The 23,787-nt window shown below is 35.5% G+C and overlaps 1 protein-coding gene across 1 annotated transcript in view; it reads left to right on the top strand.

Annotated features, from left to right (window-relative positions):
• The window catches only part of LOC306665268 (uncharacterized protein), a gene marked incomplete at its 5' end in the record, with an annotated part of 145,909 nt that overhangs the window by 94,503 nt on the left and 27,619 nt on the right, over window positions 1-23,787 (top strand). The window contains one exon of the mRNA XM_079146638.1: window positions 1,319-1,386. Within this exon, the coding sequence (XP_079002764.1) occupies window positions 1,319-1,386 (68 nt within the window). The remainder of the gene's footprint in view (window positions 1-1,318; window positions 1,387-23,787) is intronic.

Genomic DNA, 23,787 nt, shown 5'->3' on the forward strand with positions numbered 1-23,787 from the left:
AAATAAACTTGATTAATAACTACTAGGGTCAACTGGTAGTTTACTGAATTACGAAATCTTATAAACTTGGGTTTGCTGCTCCATATTGGTGTACACAAGATAATCAGAGGGAGGGAGGAGGTAAGTGAATGATGTTAAGGGGAATCAAAGGTTGCAGTGATATGGTGGGTCCATACAACTTCCAAGGCATAGAGCTGGCATCCTTGGCTCCTGAGATATCTGCTCTCAGACTCAATTTCCATTAGGCCATACCCTGAGAGTTTGTTACATTACTTGGCATGTCCTTCTTGGATTAGCTGGCTTTAACATATTCTACTCATTACAATCAAATGGGTTTGGGCTTTAACGATGTCCGGCTTTTTACTACTTTTTAATTTCTGTTATTTTGAGCAGCAAATATTTTCAAAATATTAAGTCGTGCCATAATTTGTATGAATATTGACTTTTTAAGTAGACTATCAGGTCAACTAATAGTTCTACTCACATTATGTAGTGTAGTTTGAAACTGACATTTTTTGCCTTAAAAACATTAGTGGATTCATCATATATTGCATTTTGAAGAAAAAAGAGACTATGAACATTATTTAAGCCTAGGGAGGAAAACTGATGAAATAGCTGGTCTCATAATTTAATGGATTATGCACAAAATACCAAAGTCCTACATTTTATTGCATACACATATTTATATTTGTCATTTACATTGCTTCAGAGGAGCTGAAGGAATAGTTGCTTTTGGAGAGCACTCACCTAGCATGCGCAAGGACCGCGGTTCGAATCCCCGGCCTCTCAAACGAGAAGAAAAAAAAAAAAAAAACCTACATTTCTTTTGAACAAGTAAAAGATAAAGCTGATTTAAAGATGATTTAAAGATAAGGTCATTATGATGCCGTGTAAGAATATTCAATAATGTCAGTGAAGATTCTGGGTTTTTTCTGTGTTTTAACTTGGCCATCTTCACTGTGTTAACATAGTCCTTTGTCTTGTCTTTTTATGCAGCCAACATGCGTTATGTTCAAAACACAAAGAATAGTTAGGCATCCTGGATTGTTTCTTTGTTCTTGAGTCTAGACTTTCCCAAAGCCCCCAGCACACTTCCTAGAATTCTTTAAGATTCTGTGCTAGAATTCTTTAAGATTATCTGGTTGTCTGTAAATGTGAATTTAGGATGAGATATCATCAATCAATTTTATTTTTAGGGGCATTCTAATTTTGTGTGCTATTTTTATGTTGATAATGAAAAGACAACTGACTTCTCTATTTTTCCTTATTTAAAAATATTATTTCTAAAAGATATCCTAAATGTTTTGTTTTCTTCTAGCATTAGATCAAGTGACCCAGCAACTTATGATCCAAACTGCTGAAACAACTTTTGGCCATCTGACAGATGTAAGCAATATATTCAGTTATAATAAATATCATTATTCATTGTAATTTAACATAAGCAAGCATTTGTTGCATTTTAATATCTATAGCCTTCCTATTAAAGTGACTTTAATATTATCTACTCTGTAAGAAACAACAGAATAGAAAACTTGTAAAATTGTTTTAGGAATTTTTCATACTTCAGTTTTAGCATGTTCATTTTATGTGAATAAAATATTACTTGTAGAAGTGGTAAATATACCTTATTCCAATCTTTATATTTCTAATGTGCATATAGGACCAATATGCCTTAGCCCATATTAAAATATTAAATAATTTATGCAAGGATTGTGATTAGAACTTTCAACAAGTTTATGGTACAATGAGAAATAGGAAGCACTCTCAAGTCAATAGGATTCCAAATGAGTTACAGAAATGCAGATGTCCTGATGGCATTATTCTTCTTGAAAAGATGGCAGAACCAAATGACCTTAACATCCTTAAAGTCACCCAGGTGGTATTGGTGTTAAAAGGTGTCACTGTGAATTGTGACAGAAGTCAAAGGGAAAAGGAAATGGTCTGGAAGTTTAGCCAAATAGTGTTCTTAAAGACCAGCACTAGAGAGAGGGGACTTTAAAGGCTGACTATGCAGTGCAAATGCTAGCTTTTCCCTTTGCCTCCCAACAAAATCCATAGTGGGATCCACATAACTACCTCCGATGCCTTCAGTGTTTCCTTATGACTTAATTTGAACAGGTTGATTCTTCCTTTAGAACCAAAGTGTGTTGAGAACAGAAGTACCACGCCCTTCAAAGGAAGCAACATCTGGGTTATGTTTTGAGAACTCATGTGGGATTTGTAAATGAAGGTGTAGCTCTGAGCTGTTATTTTGGAATAAGTCAAAATTATGAACACGAGACGAAGTATTTCCTTACCATGATTGCCAAATGACACAAGTCATGATGGTAGTTGGAATACGATCTTACAGAAGAGGAGCATTGTAAGAAAGACTTTTGCAAGCTTTAATACTGCTCTGTTAGTTCCAGTAGTAATTGTATGTTCCTTTCAGTTCCACCTATTGACCTCTGCTGACATAAGTGGAACTCTGACTGACTGAGCAGGGAGATTAAATCTGGACTTGAGGGAAGATATTTTCTTTTTAGCTAAGCCATCAGACTAAATGTTTCAGTTCAATTCTTTACTACTGTGACCAAAAGACCAGACAAGAACAACTTTAGAGGAGAAAAAGTTTATTTGGTGCTCGGTTTTCAGAGTTCTCAGTCCATAGATGGCCAAATCCATTGCTATGTGCCTGAGGTGAAGCAGAACATCATGGTGGAAGTGTGGTGGGGGAAAGCAGCTCAGAACATGGTAATCAGGAAGCAAAGAGAGACTCACTTATGAAGCACAAAATAGAAACGCAAAGGCATGCCCCCAGAGACCCACCTCCTCCAGCCTCACCCTTCCTGCCTATAGTTACTAACCAATTAATTCCTACCAGTGGATTACTATACTGATTATGTTAAGGACCTTATAACCCAATCATTTCACTTCTAAACTTTCTCATACTGTTTCACGCATGAATTTTGTGGACACCTCTATTTTAACCATAACACTGGGATAGGAAATGCAACTTCAAGAGGAGAGCCTTCTCAATCCCTAATTTGGGAGATGAGTGTAAGCCAGAGTTCAAGTGAGCCCTGGGTATCACAAGTAATTCTTGGGTGCTGTCTTCTCCTTGAAACATTTTTTTGTTTGTTTGTTTGTCTGTTTTTTGTTTTTGTTTTGGTGGGAAAAGGCAGAAAGAATGTAAGAATGTAATTTGCCAGGACTTATTGGAACAGGAAGTGCTTGTAAGGACTAACTGTCTGGAGTTGCCACTTTCCTGAGAAGAAATCTGGATTGTGCTTCCCAGGGGTCCAGGCATAAAGAAGAATGTGATGTATCAGTGGAGCACACATTTGAAAGGCAGCTGATAAGGCAAAGTGGAGCAAGGATAAAGATCTTAGAGATTTAGAAGAAAAAAGATATTTCCAATTAAACTCTTTTAAGTAGTGCTGCAGTGTCAAGTTTGATGTAAATTCTGTTTTTCCCTTGGAATCGTCAATTGCTTGCTGATTCTGATGTGAATAGAACTTTTTTCATGTTGAATGGAATAAAGCGTGGACTCCATCTTCCAACTCTGTGGAAACAAGAACAGATGTGGCATACTAAGCCAGCCACATCTGTGTTAAACACAGGAAAAGTAGAACGAGACACACTTTATTCTGGCAGCATGTTAATGATCATGTGAGTATTTGTTTTTAATTCTGCCTTTTTCCCTATTCTGCTTTGTGAGTTATCAAGCTGCTCTGAATTTTGCCTCCTCCAGGGGCATCTATTCTGGTATTTTGCACAAGCTAGCATTATTCTGTTAATTATATTCTGGCGGAGTCAAAATTAAATGAGCAGATCATATGTCTTGATAACACACACTTGTTACTTTTATGCATTTTATTCCTGCTGATTAGCATTTTTCCATAGACGTGGAACTATTCTGATGAGTTTATAAAAATGAAGAGTTTCAGATATAGCTCAATTCTGCTATTTGGATCTTTAAATCAAGCCACAGTCTCATGTGTAGTATTACAAAGAGCCAGTTTCATGAATAGGATCTCGTTCCCCACTCACCTGCTCAAACTGTTTAATTCTCCTGCTCTACGTTTCTAAAAACCTTATTGTTTTACCTTTTTTTTTTTATTGTAAACAAATGGGATACATGTTGTTTCTCTGTTTGTACATGGAGTCAAGGCATACCATTTGTGTAATCATAAATTTACATAGGGTAATGTTGTTTAATTCATTCTGTTATTTTTTTCCCTTCCCCCCACCCGCCCACCCCTCTTTTCCCTCTATACAGTCTTTCCTTCCTCCATTCTTACCACCCTCCTTATCCCAAACCCTAAACCAAACCCTAACCCTAACACTAACCCCTCCCACCCCCCATTATATATCCTCATCCACTTATCAGCGAGATCATTCGTCCTTTAGTTTTTTGAGATTGGCTTATCTCAGCATGATATTCTCCAATTTCATCCATTTGCCTGCAAATGCCATAATTTCATCATTCTTCATGGCAGAGTAATATTCCATTGTATATATATGCCACAGTTTCTTTATCCATTCATCAACTGAAGGGCATCTAGGTTGGTTCCACAATCTGGCTATGGTGAATTGAGCAGCAATGAACATTGATGTGGCTGTATCTCTGTAGTATGCTGATTTTAAGACCTTTGGGTATAGACCAAGGAGTGGGATAGCTGGGTCAACTGGTGGTTCCATTCCAAGATTTCTGAGGAATCTCCATACTGCTTTCCAGAGTGGCTGCATTAATTTGCAACCCCACCAGCAATGTATGAGTGTACCTTTTTCCCCACATCCTCGTCAACACCTATTGTTGCTTGTGTTCTTGATAATCGCCATTCTAATTGGGGTGAGATGGAATCTTAGGGTAGTTTTGATTTGTGTTTTACCTTTCAAAATTAACTTACAATCCATCTGGAATGGACTTTTGTCAATGGTCTAAATTTAAGCTCTTTTTCTCTGGATATCTGATGTTCTCAGCCACCTGTTATTGAAAAGATCATTCTCTGACCACTGAACTGCATTGCTGTCACTAATTAATTAAACCAGGAGACTGTGCATGTAGGAATCTGCATATTCTCTATTTTATAAAATAGCTGCAGTCATCTATCCTCAAAATAATTCCACAATGACTTAATTTTTAAAGTTTTATATAATTGTAATTTTTTATTATTATTGGTAGAGTAAAACCTATTTTGTCCTTCTTTATGTTGTTTTATCAATTGTCTCCTCCTTTGAATTTACATTTAAATTTTAGGATCAAACTGATTGTCAGGATGCACAAAAATAACCTATTGGGTGGGTTTTAAGGTTTTCTTCTTTTCTTTGCTTTTCGATAGTTTTACTTTGTGTGCCTGTACATGGTTTTGGTCTCAGTTCTAATTATTCTGCTCAGGTTTCATGGTTGTTTTTTAATGTCTGAGTTTGTATGTGTCATTAGTTTTAGAATTTTTTCAGGCAATATTTTTTCAAATAATGCTTATACTTCATTCTTTTTTCTTTCCTTCTGGGATTCTGTTTAAAAACACACAAGAAATTTTCAATGTATGTGTCTTTTCCCTTACATATTTTTATATTCCTAATAAGAATATTTCTTAATTCTTACTCTTTTTTACCTGTCCTCAAGTTTATGGATTTTAATTTTTCTTCCTTCCAGATTACTAAGCTTATCTTCTGTGGTTTCTAACTTGCTGTTAAATGTATAGAGTTCATAATTTCCAATTATTCAGATCCTGATATCAGATAATATTCTACCTTACTCAATCTTTTAGCCCATCTTTTCCTCTATATACTTGAACATATTAATCAAAGTTGTTTTAATTCCTTTTCTCAGTGACTTTAATATTTGTTTATCCTGAACATAAAGGTATCTAATTCTCTCTTTTTCCCTCTGTTCTTGTTTCACTTGCTCTTAAGCCTATTAATTTTGAATTGAATACTGGTTATTTTTTTAATAAAAACTGTACAATTTCTGATGATATCTTTCCCTTGATGGGCTTCTTCTTGTCTTTTGTAGGCAGATGGAGTATAAGGGAGGTTGATCACTTTAAATATTATAAATAATTGTGGCTACAATTGTGGTAAGACAGTATACTTTGTTTTCACCTCTGTTCTTCCCAGGAATTTCAGTGGAATTGGGAAACCTGTACTGGGCCTCTCCCTGGTAGTGACTGAACTCTAATTTTCTCTTTTTAGAATACTGCTGAAAATTCACCTTTTTCCTAATGGTTTTTGGCTTATCTTTTTAGCCTCTTGCCCTGCATAGAATTCTTGAAGGACAATTGTTCGTGTGTTTTACGTCCCTTGAAGTTTCCAGTTTTATCATTATAGATACAAAGAACTACTGAATGCCCTGCTGGTTTCTCTCTTCCTCAGTAATGATCCTCTGTGCAGACAAATCCACGGAGCAGTATCAGGAAATAACCTCCAAGTATTAAAATCAGCTCTACCTTGGCAGATCACCTTGTTCAGATCACCAGATCTTCATGGCATTAGCAGATCTCTGAGGCCTTTAAAGACATGATTCCCTCCCCCAGATCTTCTAATTAAGCCCACCAAGAGCAATGATCCCACAAATTAACCCACTCTAACCAGAAGTTCTGGATATATTTTTCTGAAAAAGATGAAACAAAATGTTTTGCCTAGGCTAATTTTATTCTCATTTTTGGGGGGAATAATGACTTAATTATGGTTTTCTACCTTAGAGACATGCCTAACTCACAGTGATAAGGGTGTTTATCCAGTGAATGACTAAAGGCTGTCTTTCAAACCCCTCATAGCTGAAACATCAAAATAGAGACTCCTCTGCACCTACATGTCCTCCACGTAAGACATAAAGCTTCCTATCTTTTAAACAATCATATTCTAAGATTTTGCCATGTGCATGAAATGAATATTCTTTCACTTTCTTCTTGGTTAGAAAGCTAAACTTCAAGGAATGTTTTAGTAACTGTGATTTGTTAAATAAATGAGACTCATGGGCAATAATGGATATATGATGTATGACAGGGAATAAGTAACTTGAAAGAATATACAAAAAAGGTTTTAAATACAGAAAAGTCAGATGCTACCATTGTCTCTGATAAAATACATATGTATGGGGTATAGTGTATGATAACTCAGTACTTACATACAGTGTTTAAGAATCAAATTTGATTGTTAACAAATTTCCATCTCAATAAACATATTGTTTCTTTGTTTTGAGAATCTTTGGATGCCTCTTTCCTATTTCTTTATAAAATGCACATATTATTTTGAACTATAGTCATCCTATTGTGAAGCAGATCACTGGGAGTTATTTCTCCTGTACAATTGTATTTTCATAAGTCTTACACAATCTCCTAGTAACTCATCCCACCTTACTCTTCTTAACTTCTAGTAACCACAATTCCACCCTCTACTTCTACAAAACACCTTTGTTAGTTTTCACATTAAGAACACATGATATTTATCTTTCTGTGCCTGACTTATTCATTAACATAGTATCTTTCAGTTCTGCCCATGTTGCTGCATATGAAAGAATTCTGTTCTTTTTGATGGCTTAATAATATTCCATTGTCTATATTTACTACTTTTTCATTATCCATTCATCTGCCATTGGGCACTTCAGTTGATTCTATATCTTAGCTATTTGCAAATAGTGTTGCAATGAGCATGAGAGTTCAGGTATCTCTTTGATATACTATATTCATTTCTTTGGATACATACCCAATAGTGAGATAACTGGAATTATTTTTCTATTTTCTTTTTTTTGAGGAAACTCCCTACAGTTTCCATACTGATTATACTAATTTACATCCCCACCAACAGTGTATAAAAGTTCCCTTTTCTCTAAATTATTACCCACATTTGTTATTTTTTGTCCTTTTGATTCTGATTGGAGTGAGATGATACCTCATTGTGGTTTTGCTTTGCATTTGCCTTATCATTAGTGATATTGAACATTTGCGTATACTTGCTGGTCATTTGTATATCGTCCTTTAAGAGATGCCTATTTGAATCATTTGTCTATTTTTACTTTTTATTTATTTTTTTTTAATTTTCAAACTTTTTGTTGATTTCTGAATCACACACTTGAGTAGAATCTTACATTGTAAGATAAAGCATTTGAAAATTCAAAAATTTGTTTAACGTATTAAAGAAGTAATTATCCCAGTATAATAAAAAAAACTTACTTGTAAAGTTTTCAGTTAAATGTTTCCCACGTATTCAACTGTTCTTCCCAAAGATCATTTATAGTTTTATGTGGTTAAGATTTTTGAGTTTCTTATAACTTTCAGATATTTTTGAGTTTCTTATAACTTCCAGATATCAATCCCTTATTGAATGAGTAGCTTGCAAATGCATTCCTTTCCTTCTGTAGGCTGTCTCTCTGTTTTGGAGTTTGTTTCCATGGCTGTGCAGAAACTTCTTATTTGGATACAATTCCACTTTTCAATGGTTTTTCTTTTGTTGTCTGGGCACTTAAGTCAGTTATAAAAAGATCGTTCCCTGTACCCATGTGCTGCAGTGTTTCCCTTAAGTTTTCTTCCAGTAGTTTCAAAGATTCAGACCTGCCTTTTGGCCTTCGATGAGTGGATCTTTATATGATGAGAGACTGGGGTCAAGTTTCATTCTGCTTCCCAGCACCAATTATGGAACATGTCATCCTTCCTCCAGTGTAGGTTTTTGGTGCCTTTGCTGAAGAGAAGTGTGCTGTAAATGTGTGGATTTACTTCTGGGTTCTGTATACTGTTCCATTGGTTTCTGTGTCTGTTTTTATGACAGTACAAGTGGTTTTATTTACCATTTCTATGTAGTATGTTTTGAAATCAGATATTGTGATGCTCTCAGCTTTTTATTTTGTATTTTTGTTCAAGATTTCTTTGGTTATTTGGAATCTTTTTGTGGTTCTTTATGAATTTTATGAATTTTTTTCTATTTCTGTGAATAATGCCACTGATATTTTTTTTGGGGGGGGGGAAGTACTGGGGATTGAACTCGGGGGCACTCGACTACTGAGCCACATCCCCAACCCTATTTTGTATTTTATTAAAGACAGGGTCTTACTGAGTTGCTTAGCATCTCACATTTGCTGAGGCTGGCTTTGAACCCATGATCTTCCTATTTCAGTCTCCTGAGCTGCTGGGATCACAGGTGTGTGTCACCATGCCTGGCTGGTGTATTGATGGGGATTACATTGAATCTTTAAATGGCTCTGGGTAGTATGAACACGTCAGCAGTGTTCATCCTTGAAATCCATGAATATGGAATATCTTTTTATTTTTCTTCAGAGACACAGGCAGACATTTATTTATTTAGGAAAGCAAAGACACATGCAGAGGAGATAATGGAATACTGCAAAAGTGAGATAGGCTGTCTTTTCCATTTTTTTATTCCCTTAAATTATTTTCATTAGCATTTTGTAATTTTCATTGTAGAGATCAAGCACTTCCTTGATTAAATTTATACCCCGGTAATTTATTGATTTGTTTTGTGGCTATTGTTAATGGGATTGCTTTCCTAATTTCTTCCTTAGCAAGTTCATTGTGTTGTATAAAAATGCTACATTTTTATATTTTGATTCTATATCCTGCACTTGACAGGATTCATTTACCAGTTTTATTGTCTTGTGGGGGAGTTTTCAGATTTTTCTCTATATAAAATCATGTTGAGAAACCAGATTTTGAATTAATGTTGACTCACTAATTTGGAAAAGTAGCAAAAGGAACAAAGTAAACAAAAAGAGTATTTTATTTTTTAATGTTTTTAACACATTTTTATTTGTTCTTATTAGTTATACATGATAGTAGAATGTATTTTGACATATTATAACACATATGGAGTATAATTTCTCTTTCTTCTGGTTATACACAAGTAGAAATACATTGGTTATGTAATCATAAATGTACAAAGGATAATAATGTCCATTTATTCTACTATCTTTTCTATTCCTATTCCCCTCCTTCCCTTCATTCCCCTTTGTTTTGTCAAAAGTGCTTCTATTCCTCCCTGCCCTCCCACCACATATTGTGAATTACCATCCATATATGAGAGAAAACATTTGGCCTTTTGTTTTTGGGGATTGACTAGTTTCACTGAACATAATATTCTCCAGTTCCATCCATTTACCAGCAAAAACCATAATTTTATTCTTCTTTATGATGGAGTAATATTCCATTGCATATATATATCACATTTTCTTTATTCATTCATCTGTTGAAGGAACCTAGGTTGGTTGCATAGTTCAGCTTTGTGAATTGATTTGCTAGACACATTGATGTGGCTGCATCACTGTAGTATGCTGATTTTAAGTCCTTTGGGTATAAACTGAGGAGTGGGATAACTGGGTCAAATGGTGATTCCATTCCAATCTCCATACTGCTTTCCAGATTTGGTGTACCCGTTTGTAGGCCCATAAGCAAAGTATAAGTGGACCTTTTTCCCCACATCCTCACCAGCGTTTAATACTTGTATTCTTGATAATTGCCATTCTGACTGGAAATCTCAGTGTAGTTTTTATTTGCATTTCTCTAATTGCTAGAGCTGTCGAACATTTTTCATATATTTATTGACTATTCATATTTCTTCTGTGAAATGCCTATTCAGTTCCTTAGCCCGTTTTTGATTGGGGTATTTGGGTTTTTGGTGTTAAGTATTTCTGAGTTACCTATTTAACCTGGAGATTAACACTCAGGTTGTGGTGCAAGTGGCAAAGATTTTTCTCCCATTCTGTAGGTTCTCTCTTCACATTCTTGATTGCTTCCTCTGCTATGAAGAAGTTTTTTAGTTTGATTCCATCCCATTTGTTGATTCTTGATTTTACTTCTCGTGATTTAGGAGTCTTGTTAAAAAAGTCAGCTCCTAAGCTGACATGGTGAAGATTTGGAACTACTTTTTCTTCTATTAGGTGCAGGATCTCTGTTCTAGTACCTAAGTCTTTGATCCACTTTGAGTTGAGTTTCAGGCAGAGTGAGAGATAGATGTTTAATTTCACTTTGCTACATAAGGATTTCCAGTTTTTCCAGCACTATTTGTTGAAGAGGCTAACATTTCACAAAGGTATGTTTTTGGCACCATTGTCTAGTATGAGATAACTTATTTTTGTGGGTTTTTCTTTGTGCCTTCTATTCTTTACCATTGGTCTATGTGTCTGTTTTGGTGTCAATACCATACCATTTTTGTTACAATAGCTCTATAGTATAAATTAAGGTCTAGTATTATGCTACTATATCACTTTTCTTGCTAAGGTTACCTTTGTCTATTCTGGGTCTCTTATTTTTCCAAATGAATTTCATGACTGCTTTTTCTATTTGTATATGGAATGTCATTGGAATTTTAATAAAAATTGCATTAAATCTGTATAGCTCTTTTGGTGATATGACCATTTTGGCAATAATAATTCCTTTTATTAAAAAACATGGGAGATCTTTCCATCTTCTAAGATTTTCTTCAATTTCTTTCTTTAGTGTTCTGTAGTTTTCAGTGTAGATGTCTTTTACCTCTTTTGTTAGACTGATTTACAATTTTTTTTTTAGGCTATTATGACTGGGGTATTTTTCCTAATTTCTCTTTCAGTAGATTCATCCCTGATGTATAGGGATGCAATTGATTTTGGGGTGTTAATTTTATATCCTGATACTTTGATGAATTCATTTATGAGTTCTACAAGTTTTCTGGTGAAATTTTTTGGATCTTCTAAATATAGAATCATGTCCTTCAGAAATAGTGATAGTTTGAGTTCTTCTTTTCCTACTCATATCCCTTTAATTTCTATCTTCTGTCTAATTGCTCTGGCTAGAATTTCAAGGACAATGTTGAATAAAAGTGGTGAAAGAGGACATCCCTGTCTTGCTATAGTTTTTAGAAGTTATATAGGCCTTGTGTTCAGCATTTATAACTTTTACATTGTTGAGGAATATTCCTACTATCCCAAGGTTTCTAGTGTGTTGAACATGAAGTTGTGCTATATTTTGTCAAATGCTTTGTCTGCATCTATTGAGAATAATCATATGATTCTTGTCTTTAAGTCTATTGATGTGATGATTTACTTTTACATGTTTGTTTGGTGTACATGAATGCTCCATTGTTAGGGGCATAAATATTCATGATTGTTATGTCTAGTTGATGTATAATCCTTTAAGAAGTACAAAATGTCCTTCTTTTTTCCTTCTGACTAACTTTGGCTTGATATCTACTTTATCTGATATGAGGATAGAAGTCCCTGCTCATTTATTAGATCCATGTGAGTGATATGTTTTTTTCCCATCCTTTCACCTTCAGTTTGTGAATGTCTTTGCCTCTGAGGTGAGTCTCTTGGAGACAGCATGTTGTTGGGTCTTGTTTTTTAATCCAGTCTGCCAGTTTATGTCTTTTTATTGATCAGTTTAGGCCATTTATGTTCAAAGTTATTAGTGAGATATGATAAGTATCCCCAGTCATTTTTCTTTATTTATGGTTTTTAATTTGAATTAGTTTCTCCTTTGAGTGATCATTCCTTTAGTGTAGTTCCTCACTTCAATGGTTTTCATTTTATTTTTCATTTCTTCTTCATGAAATATTTTGCTGAGAATATTCTATAGTGTAGGTTTCCTACTTATGAATTTTTTTAACTTTTGTTTCTATGGAAGGTTTTTATTTCATCTTCAAATCTGAAACTTAACTTTGCTGGGTATAGTATTCATGGTTGGCTTCCATTTTCTTTTAGGGCTTGGTATATACTATTACAGGACCTACAGGCCTTGAGGGGCTGAGTTGAGAAATCAGCTGAGACTGAATGGGTTTCCCTCTAAATGCAGTCTGACATTTTTCACTGGTAGCCTTTAAAAGTCTATCGATATTCTATATATCAGATATTTTCACAATAATGTGTCTTGGTATGTCTATTGTAATTTTATATCTTTGGGATCCTGTAAGCCTCTGTATTTCTTCAGGTTTGGTCAATTTTATGATATTATTTCATTAAATTTAGTTTGTGCCTCTGTACCTTCATCTAGCCTGATAAATCTTAAATTTGGTCATTTCATGCTATCCCACATTTCTTGGACATTCTGTTCATGGTCTCTTAACATCTTTTCTCTGTAGTCAACTTTATTTTAAAGATTATATATTTTGCCTTCATTGCCTGAAACTCTGCCTTCCAAGTGATCTAGTCTGTTAGTCATGCTTTCCATTGAATTTTTAATTTGGTTTATTGATTCTTTCATTTTGAGGATCTGCTTGGTTTCTTTTCAGAATCTTCATCTCTTTATTGAATTTGTCTACGAAAGATAAGTTTTTAAAAACTTGGTGAATTAATGTCCATTTTTAACTAAATTAGTAAGTTTTAACCTTAATATTAAATGTTATATTCAGTGAAACATACAATGGAGAATAAAAGTAGGTCTTTCTTAAATTGAAAAATAGAGTTGGAACACTTTGTAGCTGAAAAAAGTCATTGTCTTATTACTCTTGGGCAAAATCATATTTGTAATAAGCAGAACAATTATATTTAATTTTTAAAGATAAATATACAATATTCACTAAAGAAATTTAAGAAGTATAGTAAATGTTAAGGCTAAAGAAAAATTAGTAAGTTCCTTTTCATTTGGGCCTTCCCTAGTCCTTAAGTTTATCTGTCAGTAAATAGGCTACTTTCTGAAAGTTTCTGAAAATCTCTGTAATAACACATGTGGTATAAAATAAAATATGATTAAACACTTTCTGGAAAGTCCATTTATGTTTGTTCCAATGTCTCCCATTTTTGCCTGGCAGGAATTTTGTATTGCGTGTGTAATATTCTGTTGAGTGATACATGACAGTAATTAGGAGCAGAACAATGGCAGAAAACAAGAGCACACACAAGTAGGAGAACATATTCAGTCCCAAATCTGGGCTCTTGGCATTCCTTTCTCACCACCCCTTGTTGACATTCACAGACAGAAAAGACAATGAAAGAGCAACATGGAAGAAGTTGGTGGGTGGAACATTTCTTAACCTCAAAATGTTTGTGGTAGATGTATCTTCTCCAGCTTCTCATTGACATTTAACTGTGGTCCAGTTTCATGTTGGACTGAACTATAAAATAATTACTTAAAAATTGTTTTTCTATTTAATCTACTTCAAATATAGGAGTTTCACATGAAATAGGTATCAGGGTCACCTAAGCTGTATTTTCTCTTACATTAATATTTTCAGTTTCCAGTTCAGGATAATGAAATGGATATCCAACAACTGCATTTTTTCATGTTTCATATGTTATATACTAAAACTTTCTTCAAAGTTAAGAGTACCTTCCTGGCATTAATTCCCCAACTATTTTGAAAGCTCTGTTGTTTAGTCCTTAAATAAAAGCTAAACTAGTTTTTAAGATCCTTGGCTAAGTTCAGGTTGTCTGTTCAGGTACAGTTATGTACTTTCCTTATCAGACAACTTACTTTCAAAAGATGATGACAATCCTATTTTAGTGTCACCAACTCTAAAAATAATTGACCAAGAAATAATACTAAAAAAAATGTAAAATAGAAATATTAAATAAAAGTTGTCAGGAAGGATAACCTAGAAATAACTGTCACAGATTTATAAATAAATCAGTTTAGGAGTTGAGGCTCCTAAAAATTCTGTCTAGATTTCTGCTCAGACTTTAAATTTTTGAAATGTCCTTAAAAACAAAAACTTCAAAAACCTATGTGTTTTGTATAATATGTAAAAACAAAACCAAAAATAGCATATAATGGTATTTTTTTGAGAGTGATATAGGTTCTCCTTTTATCTGTGTGCCCATAGGTACACATGGCAACACATGCAAGCACAGGGCAGCACCAGAAGCAGAGCGAAAATAGGAAATCCAGTGCCTCAGGTCCTCTGCAGTCTATTTCTGGGTTAAGCCATATTATCTGATCATTGTGTCCATCCAAATTAGATTGCTTTGGCTTTGCTGAATTGTGTTCTGTGTGATAGCACAGCCTAATTTGAGGAAGTTATTACTAGAAATGTCAGAGCTCTTCTGTAGGCAGGGTAAGGATATAGGTGTGGATGTGATTCCTAATATTCTTTTTATTAAGACACAGGGAGCATGTTTTTCTGGTTATAGTGCCAAGAATAGGTCTTCTTCTGAATGACAACTTGTTTTTCATTTCAAGGATACTATGACCCATTAAATGAATCATTGATCCATCTTCGTGTTGACTACTAGAAAACTACAGGCTAAATTTGTGATCTATCTCCAGCAGATGCACAGGAACATTGGGCATGTTTTCCATGTGCTCATCTCTCTTCTGACATCACCTCCTTTTTCTATCCTCATTTTCCCTTTGTCCTAATTCTTTTTACTCAGTCTTCCTTTATTTCATTTTGTACCGTTGTTGTATGGATTATTTGTAAAAAAGGCTTTTAAAATATATTTTTCAACAGGAAAAGAAAATAAGCTGAATTCAGTTTCATTATCAGCACGTGTCAACCATCTAATTTAAATTATTTTAACTTTAATCAATATAGAATGTTCAGACTGATGGTATTTTTGATTACTAGTATATTACTTTATTTACAATTCAAAGTACATGAAATAATATATAAAAATAACCAAGATCATTACCAGAGATCTTTAGGGATTTTTTTTTTGTTTTATTCATTTGCTCAATGAATTAATAATGTATAAGAAAGAAGAATGGACAGAGAGAATAATTACAATATTAATATAATCAAGAGATATTTTACTTATATAAAAACAGTTCTGTCTTTATATACCTCTCTCTCCTTTTTTTCTTTCAGTTCTAGGGTTGAATCTGGATCCTCATGTATGCTAGGCAAGTGCTCTACTACTGAGCTACAACCCCAGTAGCCCTAGATATGTTTTGAATAGATTCACTAGGAAAGCATTTAATTTAATTATTTACACAATCAATTTATTCTATTACATTTCTAGTTATAAACATCATGACTCTGGTGAATCATCCCTACTATATAATACAAAAAAATTTAAACTTTAAGCTGAAATGATCTATAAGAGAAATTTAGATAACAACTAGAACCAGATGAATTTTCAAAGGATTTAATATGACTGCCTAACTTTATATTTCTGTCAGCTTTCTATTTCTGTCAAATCAATTATGAAAACAACATTTAAAAAATGAAAAGCAAATTTTACATTATAATATGAAAATTGCTCTGCTTCTAATTTGATCAAATGTTATGGTCTCTTAAAATTACTCTATTTAATATTCTTTTCTTTTTGTGCATTATTGTTGTGAGAAATGTTTTTGCTTTTAATCACAGTTTCCAGAAAAAAAATAATGTAAAAAATTTCTAGAACTTAGTAATGATTTCTTCTTGTGAAAATCAGTTTTCAAGTTGTCTAAAGACAACTCTGTTTTGCATAAATAATTTTAAAACATTAAAGAATACTTAGGGTTCTCTATTATTTTAATGGGAGTTTTATTTTTGAAACAAGAGTACTACTCTTTAATTTACAATAAAACTTTTAAGTGTTTATACATAGGTGTAGGATGCAATATATTATTGCTCAAAAATGCATAAAGTACACATAATAGATATGAATTAGTCAATGTGTGCATGATATTTGTTGTATAATTAATGTCCTTTGCCTTTTCCCTTTGGATCCTTAAATAAATTGTATACACAAGATTCTGTCTGTATTTAACTGAATAGCAGGGGAAGCTATCAAAGCTATATTTCTTAAATGTGTTGATTGACATCCCCCAAAGAACTAATAATCCAAAAATTTCCACTGTCATTGTCTTAACTCCATGTAGTAATAAAGTCACCAATGAAGTATTTAGTTTTTTCTTACACATACATAAATTGACAACTTGATACATGACAAGTTCTGCCTCAATTCGGTGATTATAACTTCTGCACATGTGGTGACTTTCTAAGGTCCATATATTTATTTTTAGGACCAGAGTCTTTGATTCTAAGGAAAATTATGATTTTCTACTATAGAATAGAATTCCATATTACTATGGCTATTTTCTTCATAACTTAGATTATACTTTGTATTTAGAAAGGTTAACAAAAATCTGAAATCTTTTATCATTTATTCAAGTTTTATTTCATATGCTTTCACATAATGATAAACATTTAGTTATTTTAGGTCTTCCCTTAAACTCAAATGATTCAGGACTGAGTTACATAATGATAGGCATAATTATATGTTTATGAGATGCAGAGCAAAAGAAAGAATGAGAAAGATTAAAAAATAGAGAGTTTGAGATTGGATGTAGTATCTGTCAAATTAACCTCATAAGAACAATGATATGCATTAACTAACTGGCAATTACAGTTATACTGGGAGGTTTTTTCCTACATAAAAGTCAAAATATGGTGGTTTCAAGATGGCGGCCTAGAGGGTGGCTGCATTTCATGTTGCTCCAGGACTCAGGATTCAAAAGAGGAGATATTGAGACACTTGGGACCAACTCAAAGCAGCCGGGTGACTCTCACCCATTGGGAAGGCGTCCCAGATGGGACGGTGGTCCCGGAACGCAGGGAACTTGTGAAGTAGAGCTGCCGGCGAGACGCCCCTCCCCCCGCTGGAGCAGTGAACTCGGACAACTGGGAGCGCCGTAAAGGAGGCCGCTCGGCACAGCGCTGGGACTCGGAGCCACCACTGGGGCTCCGGCGGCTGCCCAGGGGAGGAGTGGCGAGGAGAGCTGTGTGGACTCAGAACACCGGGGCCTGCCCTGAGGAGGGAGGAGGAACGTGGCCACTTGGATTCGGAGTGACTGCACCAGAGCTGCAGGCGGTTGCCAGAGGAGAAGCCGCGCGGCGAGCTGTTTGGACTCAGAATGACGCTTCTGAACCCCAGGGCCTGCCCTGAGGACGAGGAGGAGGAAGAGGAGCGCGGCCGCTTGGATTCGGGTGACTACACCAGAGCTACAGGCGGTTGCCAGAGAAGGGGCTGCGTGGCGAGCTGTTTGGACTCTGACCACTTCTGAACCCCGGGGCCTGCCCGGAGGAGTAGGAGAAGGAGGAGAAGGAGTGCAGCGGGTCCTTTGGACTCGCAGTGACTGCATTAGCGCTCCAGGCAGCTGCTCAGAGGAGAAGGCGAGTGGTGAGTTGTTTGGACTTAAAGTGACAGCTCCTGAACACAGGGGGGCTGCCTGGAGGAGAAGCGTGGTGGGTCGCTTGGTCTTGAGTGGCCGCACCAGAGCTCCGGGTGGTTGCCCAGAGGACCCGTGCAGCGGGTCACGTGGATTCAGAGCCACTCAGAGGGACTGCTCCTGAACACCCGGGGGGTTATCTGGAGAAGGAGGAGGAACGGGGAGGGTCACTTCGACTCGGAGTGATTGATTGCCCTGGGCTACGGGTGGTTGGTGGGAGGAGGAGGCACGAAGTGAGTTTCTTGGACTCCTAGTGACCGCACCGGAATACTGGGCGGCTGTCTGGAGGAAGAGGCCTGTGGCGGGTCTCTGGGACTCAGAGCGATTGTTCGGGGCCCCAGGTGGCTGCTCAGAGGAGGGGCCGCATAGCCAGGCGATTAGGTGCAGAGCAGGGTCCCAGGATCTAGGAGGCTTCTGGGTGGAAGAGCCGCACAGAGACAGGCTTAGGGCGGAGCGAAGGTTCCAGGCCTGCGGGCAGATTCTCTGAGGAAGGGCAGCCTAAGGAGAGTCATCTGCGAAGGGTGAGGCTCCCAGGCCCAGGAGGTAGGGCCGGGCCCCTGGGAACTTTGCAGAGGAAGGCAGCCCAGCCCAGGCGATAGCTGTAAATTGAGGGGAACCTCTAGGAGGGAACTGACCAGCGAGACCTCCCCACCGGGTGAGTCTTCCCTGCTGGGTGAGGTTTCCCCACAAGGACGGTAAAACCAGAGACTCAGGCCCAAACAGGCCTTGGAATCAGACCAGAGACCCTGCAGATTATAGAAGAAAAAGTAGGTCCAAATCTTCACCTTGTTGGTCTAGGACCAGACTTCCTTAACAGGACTCCCATAGCACAAGAAAAAAAAGCTAGAATCAACCACTGGGATAGATTCAAACTAAAAAGCTTTCTCTCAGCAAAGGAAACTATCAGCAATGCGAAGAAAGAGCCTACAGAAGTGGAGAATATCTTTGCCAATCCATAATTCAGATAGAGCACTATCTCCAGGAATCATAAAGAACTCAAAAAACTTTACTCCAAGAATTCAAATAATCCAAGTCAACCAATGGGCTAAGGAAATGAATAGACACTTCACAGAAGAAGATCTCAATCTATCAACAAACATATGAAAAATGCTCAACATCTCTAGTAATAAGAGAAATGCAATCAAAACCACCCTAAGATTCCATCTCACCCCAATTAGAATGGCGATTATCAGAATACGAGCAACAACAGGTGTTGGCAGAGGATGTGGGGAGAAAGGTACACTCATACATTGCTGGTGGGACTGCAAATTAGTGCAGCCACTCTGGAAAGCAGTGTGGAGATTCCTTAGAAAACTTGGGAATGGACCCTCCATTTGACCCAGCTATCCCACTCCTTGTCCTATACCCAAATGTCTTAAAATCAGCATACTACGAGAGTACAGCCACATCAATGTTCATAGCTGCTCAATTCACAATAGCCAGACTGTGGAACCAAACCTAGATGCCCTTCAATTGATGAGTGGATAAAGAAGCTGTGGTATATATATACAATGGAATATTACTCAGCCATAAAGAATGATAATATTATGGCATTTGCAGGCAAATGGATGAAATGGGAAATATCATGCTAAGTGAGATAAGCCAATCTCAAAAAGCCAAAGACCGAATGATATCACTAATAAGTGAGGATGACCAATAATGGGGGGGAGGGAAGGGTTAGTGTTAGGATTAGAGTTAGGGTTAGGGAGGGGGGCAAGTATGGAGGAAAGAACTACTGTATAGAGGGTAAAGAGGGGTGGGAGGGGTGGGGGGAAGGGAAAAAGTAACAGAATGAATCAAACAACATTACTCTATGTAAATTTATGATTACACAAATGGTATGCCTTTACGCCATGTACAAACAGAGAAACAACATGTATCCCATTTGTTTACAATAAAAAAAAAAAAAGTCAAAATATCAGTGTAGCATACTTGTTGTTAGTTCAGTTAATCTTTGTGATTTTCATGTAGACATTTAAATAGAAACATAATATGCAGATAGTAAAAGTGCACAGTTCTTAAATGTACAGGCCAACTCATTCCTATGAAGCAGCATCAATCACATAACCTACAAGCTCATGATCTAAAACACTAACAGCTCCTGAAAATCCTCTCATTTCTACTTCCCAATTACTGATCTCTCTGCAAAGGTAACAAGTTGTCTGGTTTTATCATCAAAGGTTAATTTACTTTCTGAACCTTTATATAAGTGGAATCACATGACATGCACGATCTTATCATTGGCTTCTTCCCCTAATGTTATGTCTATGGAAACTATCAATACCACTGTAGAAGCTGTTGATTCTTTTGCATTAATGAATAGATTCATGGAGTAAATATGGTACTATTTTATGATATAAATATAAATAACATTCTACCATTAGTGAACATTTTGGTTTTTTTTTTTTTTTTTTTCTAATTTTTAGTTATTAAAGAGTATGCTTTGGGTCTTAGTTCCAGGAAAGAGGGACTGAACTCAACTCTTGGCAAGGCTTTCGTCATTGAATGCAGTTACAGAACCAGGATAGAATGTACTGAGGAACTATTTAGCAATCTGAAAAGTAATTAATAGGTTAATTTGGGGAAAAGAAAAACCTAGAATTCAATGTAACACAAAACAAGCAATACATTTTCACGTTTCCCCCTGCATATGCATGTTTATTGGCCCCATAAGTGAGTAGAGCTTCAGAAAGTACACGGAAGAATGGGGTTACCAATGCCCCATTTTTCTGGCCAAAGGCATGGGAAGAAGCAGTGCAGGAACTAGACAGGTAACAGGGAGATAAATGAAATGAGGTATTTCTGAAAGGGATCCCAAAACTTGCTTGAGAACTATGAAACTCAAGTTGCACATGCATAGATCTGATGCTCATCAGTATTTAAAAAGGGTTTGAAAAACTGAGCCAGCAGACACAACACCTGGCTGGCCACTGAAATGGCACACATCAAACTCAGCTCTTAGGAGTACCTTCAACAGAGTTGAAAAACAGCTGACAGTAGAACCACAACCCTTAGAAAGTGTTTTGGAACTTGCACCCTGAACCTAACTAGCTTATTGCCTGCCTAAAAAAAATAATAAATAAAAATTTTAAAAGTCATCTATTCTTCATAGAATTGACACAAGACCCATGCACTATAATTATTGTAAGATTTCCATTTATATGAACTGCCTAAGGTGATTTCCACAACTGCTAAACCCCCAGGTTGAAAAACGATGCCTTACATAATACAAGGTATGCTATAAATTCTCCCTAAAACTAATCAATAATCTGATAGCTTTAAACATTTTATGGTCACCCTTGCTTCATAATTAAAAATGTCTAATATAGTAAGTCCACTAACCATATGTTGCTAATTGAACATATTCAAAATGTAGCTAGTCTGAATTGTAATATGCTGTGTTAATTGCACATTAGACTTGAATGACTTGACTAATGAATATAAAATACCTTCAGAAAGATTTCTATCATAAGATAAAATAAAAATGTGTATATTCAAAATAAAATACTACTATATATGTTAACATTTTATGTTGGTGAATATAGCATGCCATCTGTGGATGACAGATATTACTACTATTCCTATTTTTTATAAGTTAAAAATTCATTTTCCTTACTCATTATATTGACTAGCATATGTAGTAAAACGTGAAATATAGTGATGAGCAGTTTCAGTATTTCACCTTGCATGTTACATGTTGTCAGATCAAGAAATTGTTAGTGTTAAGTATTTTTTTAATGATTGTTGAATGATATTAACATCTATTGAAAAGATAATAGAATTTGTATTTTTTTCAAAATAAGATTCTGGTGGTTTCACATATTAAATCAATATCATTCTGTAATAAAACTGATTTTGGTACTATGTTGTAGTAATGCTGAACTGGGTATAGTAATTCCTTATTTAAAATATTGACATCTAAGTACTTGCTGTAACAGTGATAACCCTGTAATATTTCTGTCTTTTAATATATTTATGTATTTGGCCTCAATGTTTTACTGGAGTCTAAAAGCAATTTGAGAAGTTTTTAAACTATTTTTCCCCTTACCCAAAAGTGTATATTTTAAATTGGCCCTTTCAGGAGTTTCCCCCTTCCTGCAGTCTTACTTTCCATGATTTCAGTTACCTTCAATCAATCATTATATGAAATTATTAAATGGAAAATTCCAGAAATAATTCACGAGTTTTTTAAATTGTATGCTATTCTAAGTAGCAAGATGAATTCTCCCATTGTTTCTGCTCCATCTGACCACCCACTTTGTCCAGTGGATCCATGCTGTATGTACTGCCCCACTGTTTCATCACTTAGTAGCCGCCCTGTTTATGTAATCAACTGTCATAGTATTGCACAGCTGGTGTTTCAGTCGTACTTATTTGATCCCATAATAACGCAAATGCAAGGGTAGTGTCATTTTATTATATTACAACAGTTATTTTATTATTAACTATAGTTAACTCTAATGATAGCAAGTTATGACTATTTGTTATTAACTGTAGGTATTGCTATCAATCTCTTACTGTGCTTACTTTATAATTAAGGTTTTATCATGTACAGGGATGCACAGGAAAACACCCTTGGGATATGTAGGTTCAGAACTATCCATGGCTTCAGGCATTTACTGGGCATTTGAAATGTATCCTCCTTAGATAAAAGTATTTCTTTATAAAATATTTATAAAATTTAATTTGAGAAGCCAACTAGGTCTTGATTCATGGATTAAATTATTTGATAAATATAGAATACACATACTTTTGAATGTCTTTCAGAGTTAGTTTTGGAAAATTGTGTTTAAAAAAAAACTTCATTCAGTTAGTTCCATGCTTTTTTCGTTGATATTATAGTTTATTTTCTTTGATGTTATAGTTTAGATCTCAGTTGTAAGTTTTATTGCTGTCTTTTGAACATAGTATTTATTCTCTCAGTGGTTATATTTTTCTTTGTCATAGGTTTTATCTTATATTGTCAGGTTTGGAGTATATTTAGATATCTATATCTATATAGATTATGCATAATACCAATGTTTGTCTATAGCTCTATCTATTGCTAATTAAATCTTAATGAGCTGAGAAGATTCTTCGATCAATGATTAAACATTTTTATTAATTTGAGACATTCTCTGCCAGCTATTCTTCAAATGCTGCTTCTGTGTTGACATTTTGTTTCTGAGACAGGTTTCACATAAAGTAGGCCTGTTTAATATCCTCCAATAAAATGCTCTTTAAACTTTTTATTATATTTTTTTTCTCTGTGCTGCAAGTTGGATATTTTTCTCTTGGTACATCTTTTAGTTTTTAATCCACATTTTTTGCTCTTCTTTGTTTTCTCATATATATATTGAGTTCTCTGATATCTATTTTTATAATTCCTGCCTATAATATCTCTTGTATTTTTGTCTCTTAAATACTATAGCTACATTACATTCTATTTTAATACCAATGTCTGTAGTTTTCAGTAGGGCATAAATGTAATCTGGTGTCCTTGTAAGAGGGAGACAGAAAGAGAGTTGAAGACAGGAAAGGAAGGAGAGTGTGATATGATGATGGAATCAGTAGGGATGAGGAGGCAACCTGATGGGGGTCCACAAACCAAGGGTTCGGATTGGGAGAGCCTCCAGAATCTAGAATAGCAAACAGAAGGGAGTTCTCCCAGAGTCTAAGGACAGAATACAGCTCGGCTACACCTTGACTGCAGTCTAGTGAAGCTGAGTTTGGACTTGTAGTCTGT

Source organism: Sciurus vulgaris (genome assembly GCF_902686455.1).
Source record: "Sciurus vulgaris genome assembly, chromosome: 1".
NCBI classification, from domain to species: Eukaryota; Metazoa; Chordata; class Mammalia; order Rodentia; family Sciuridae; genus Sciurus; species Sciurus vulgaris.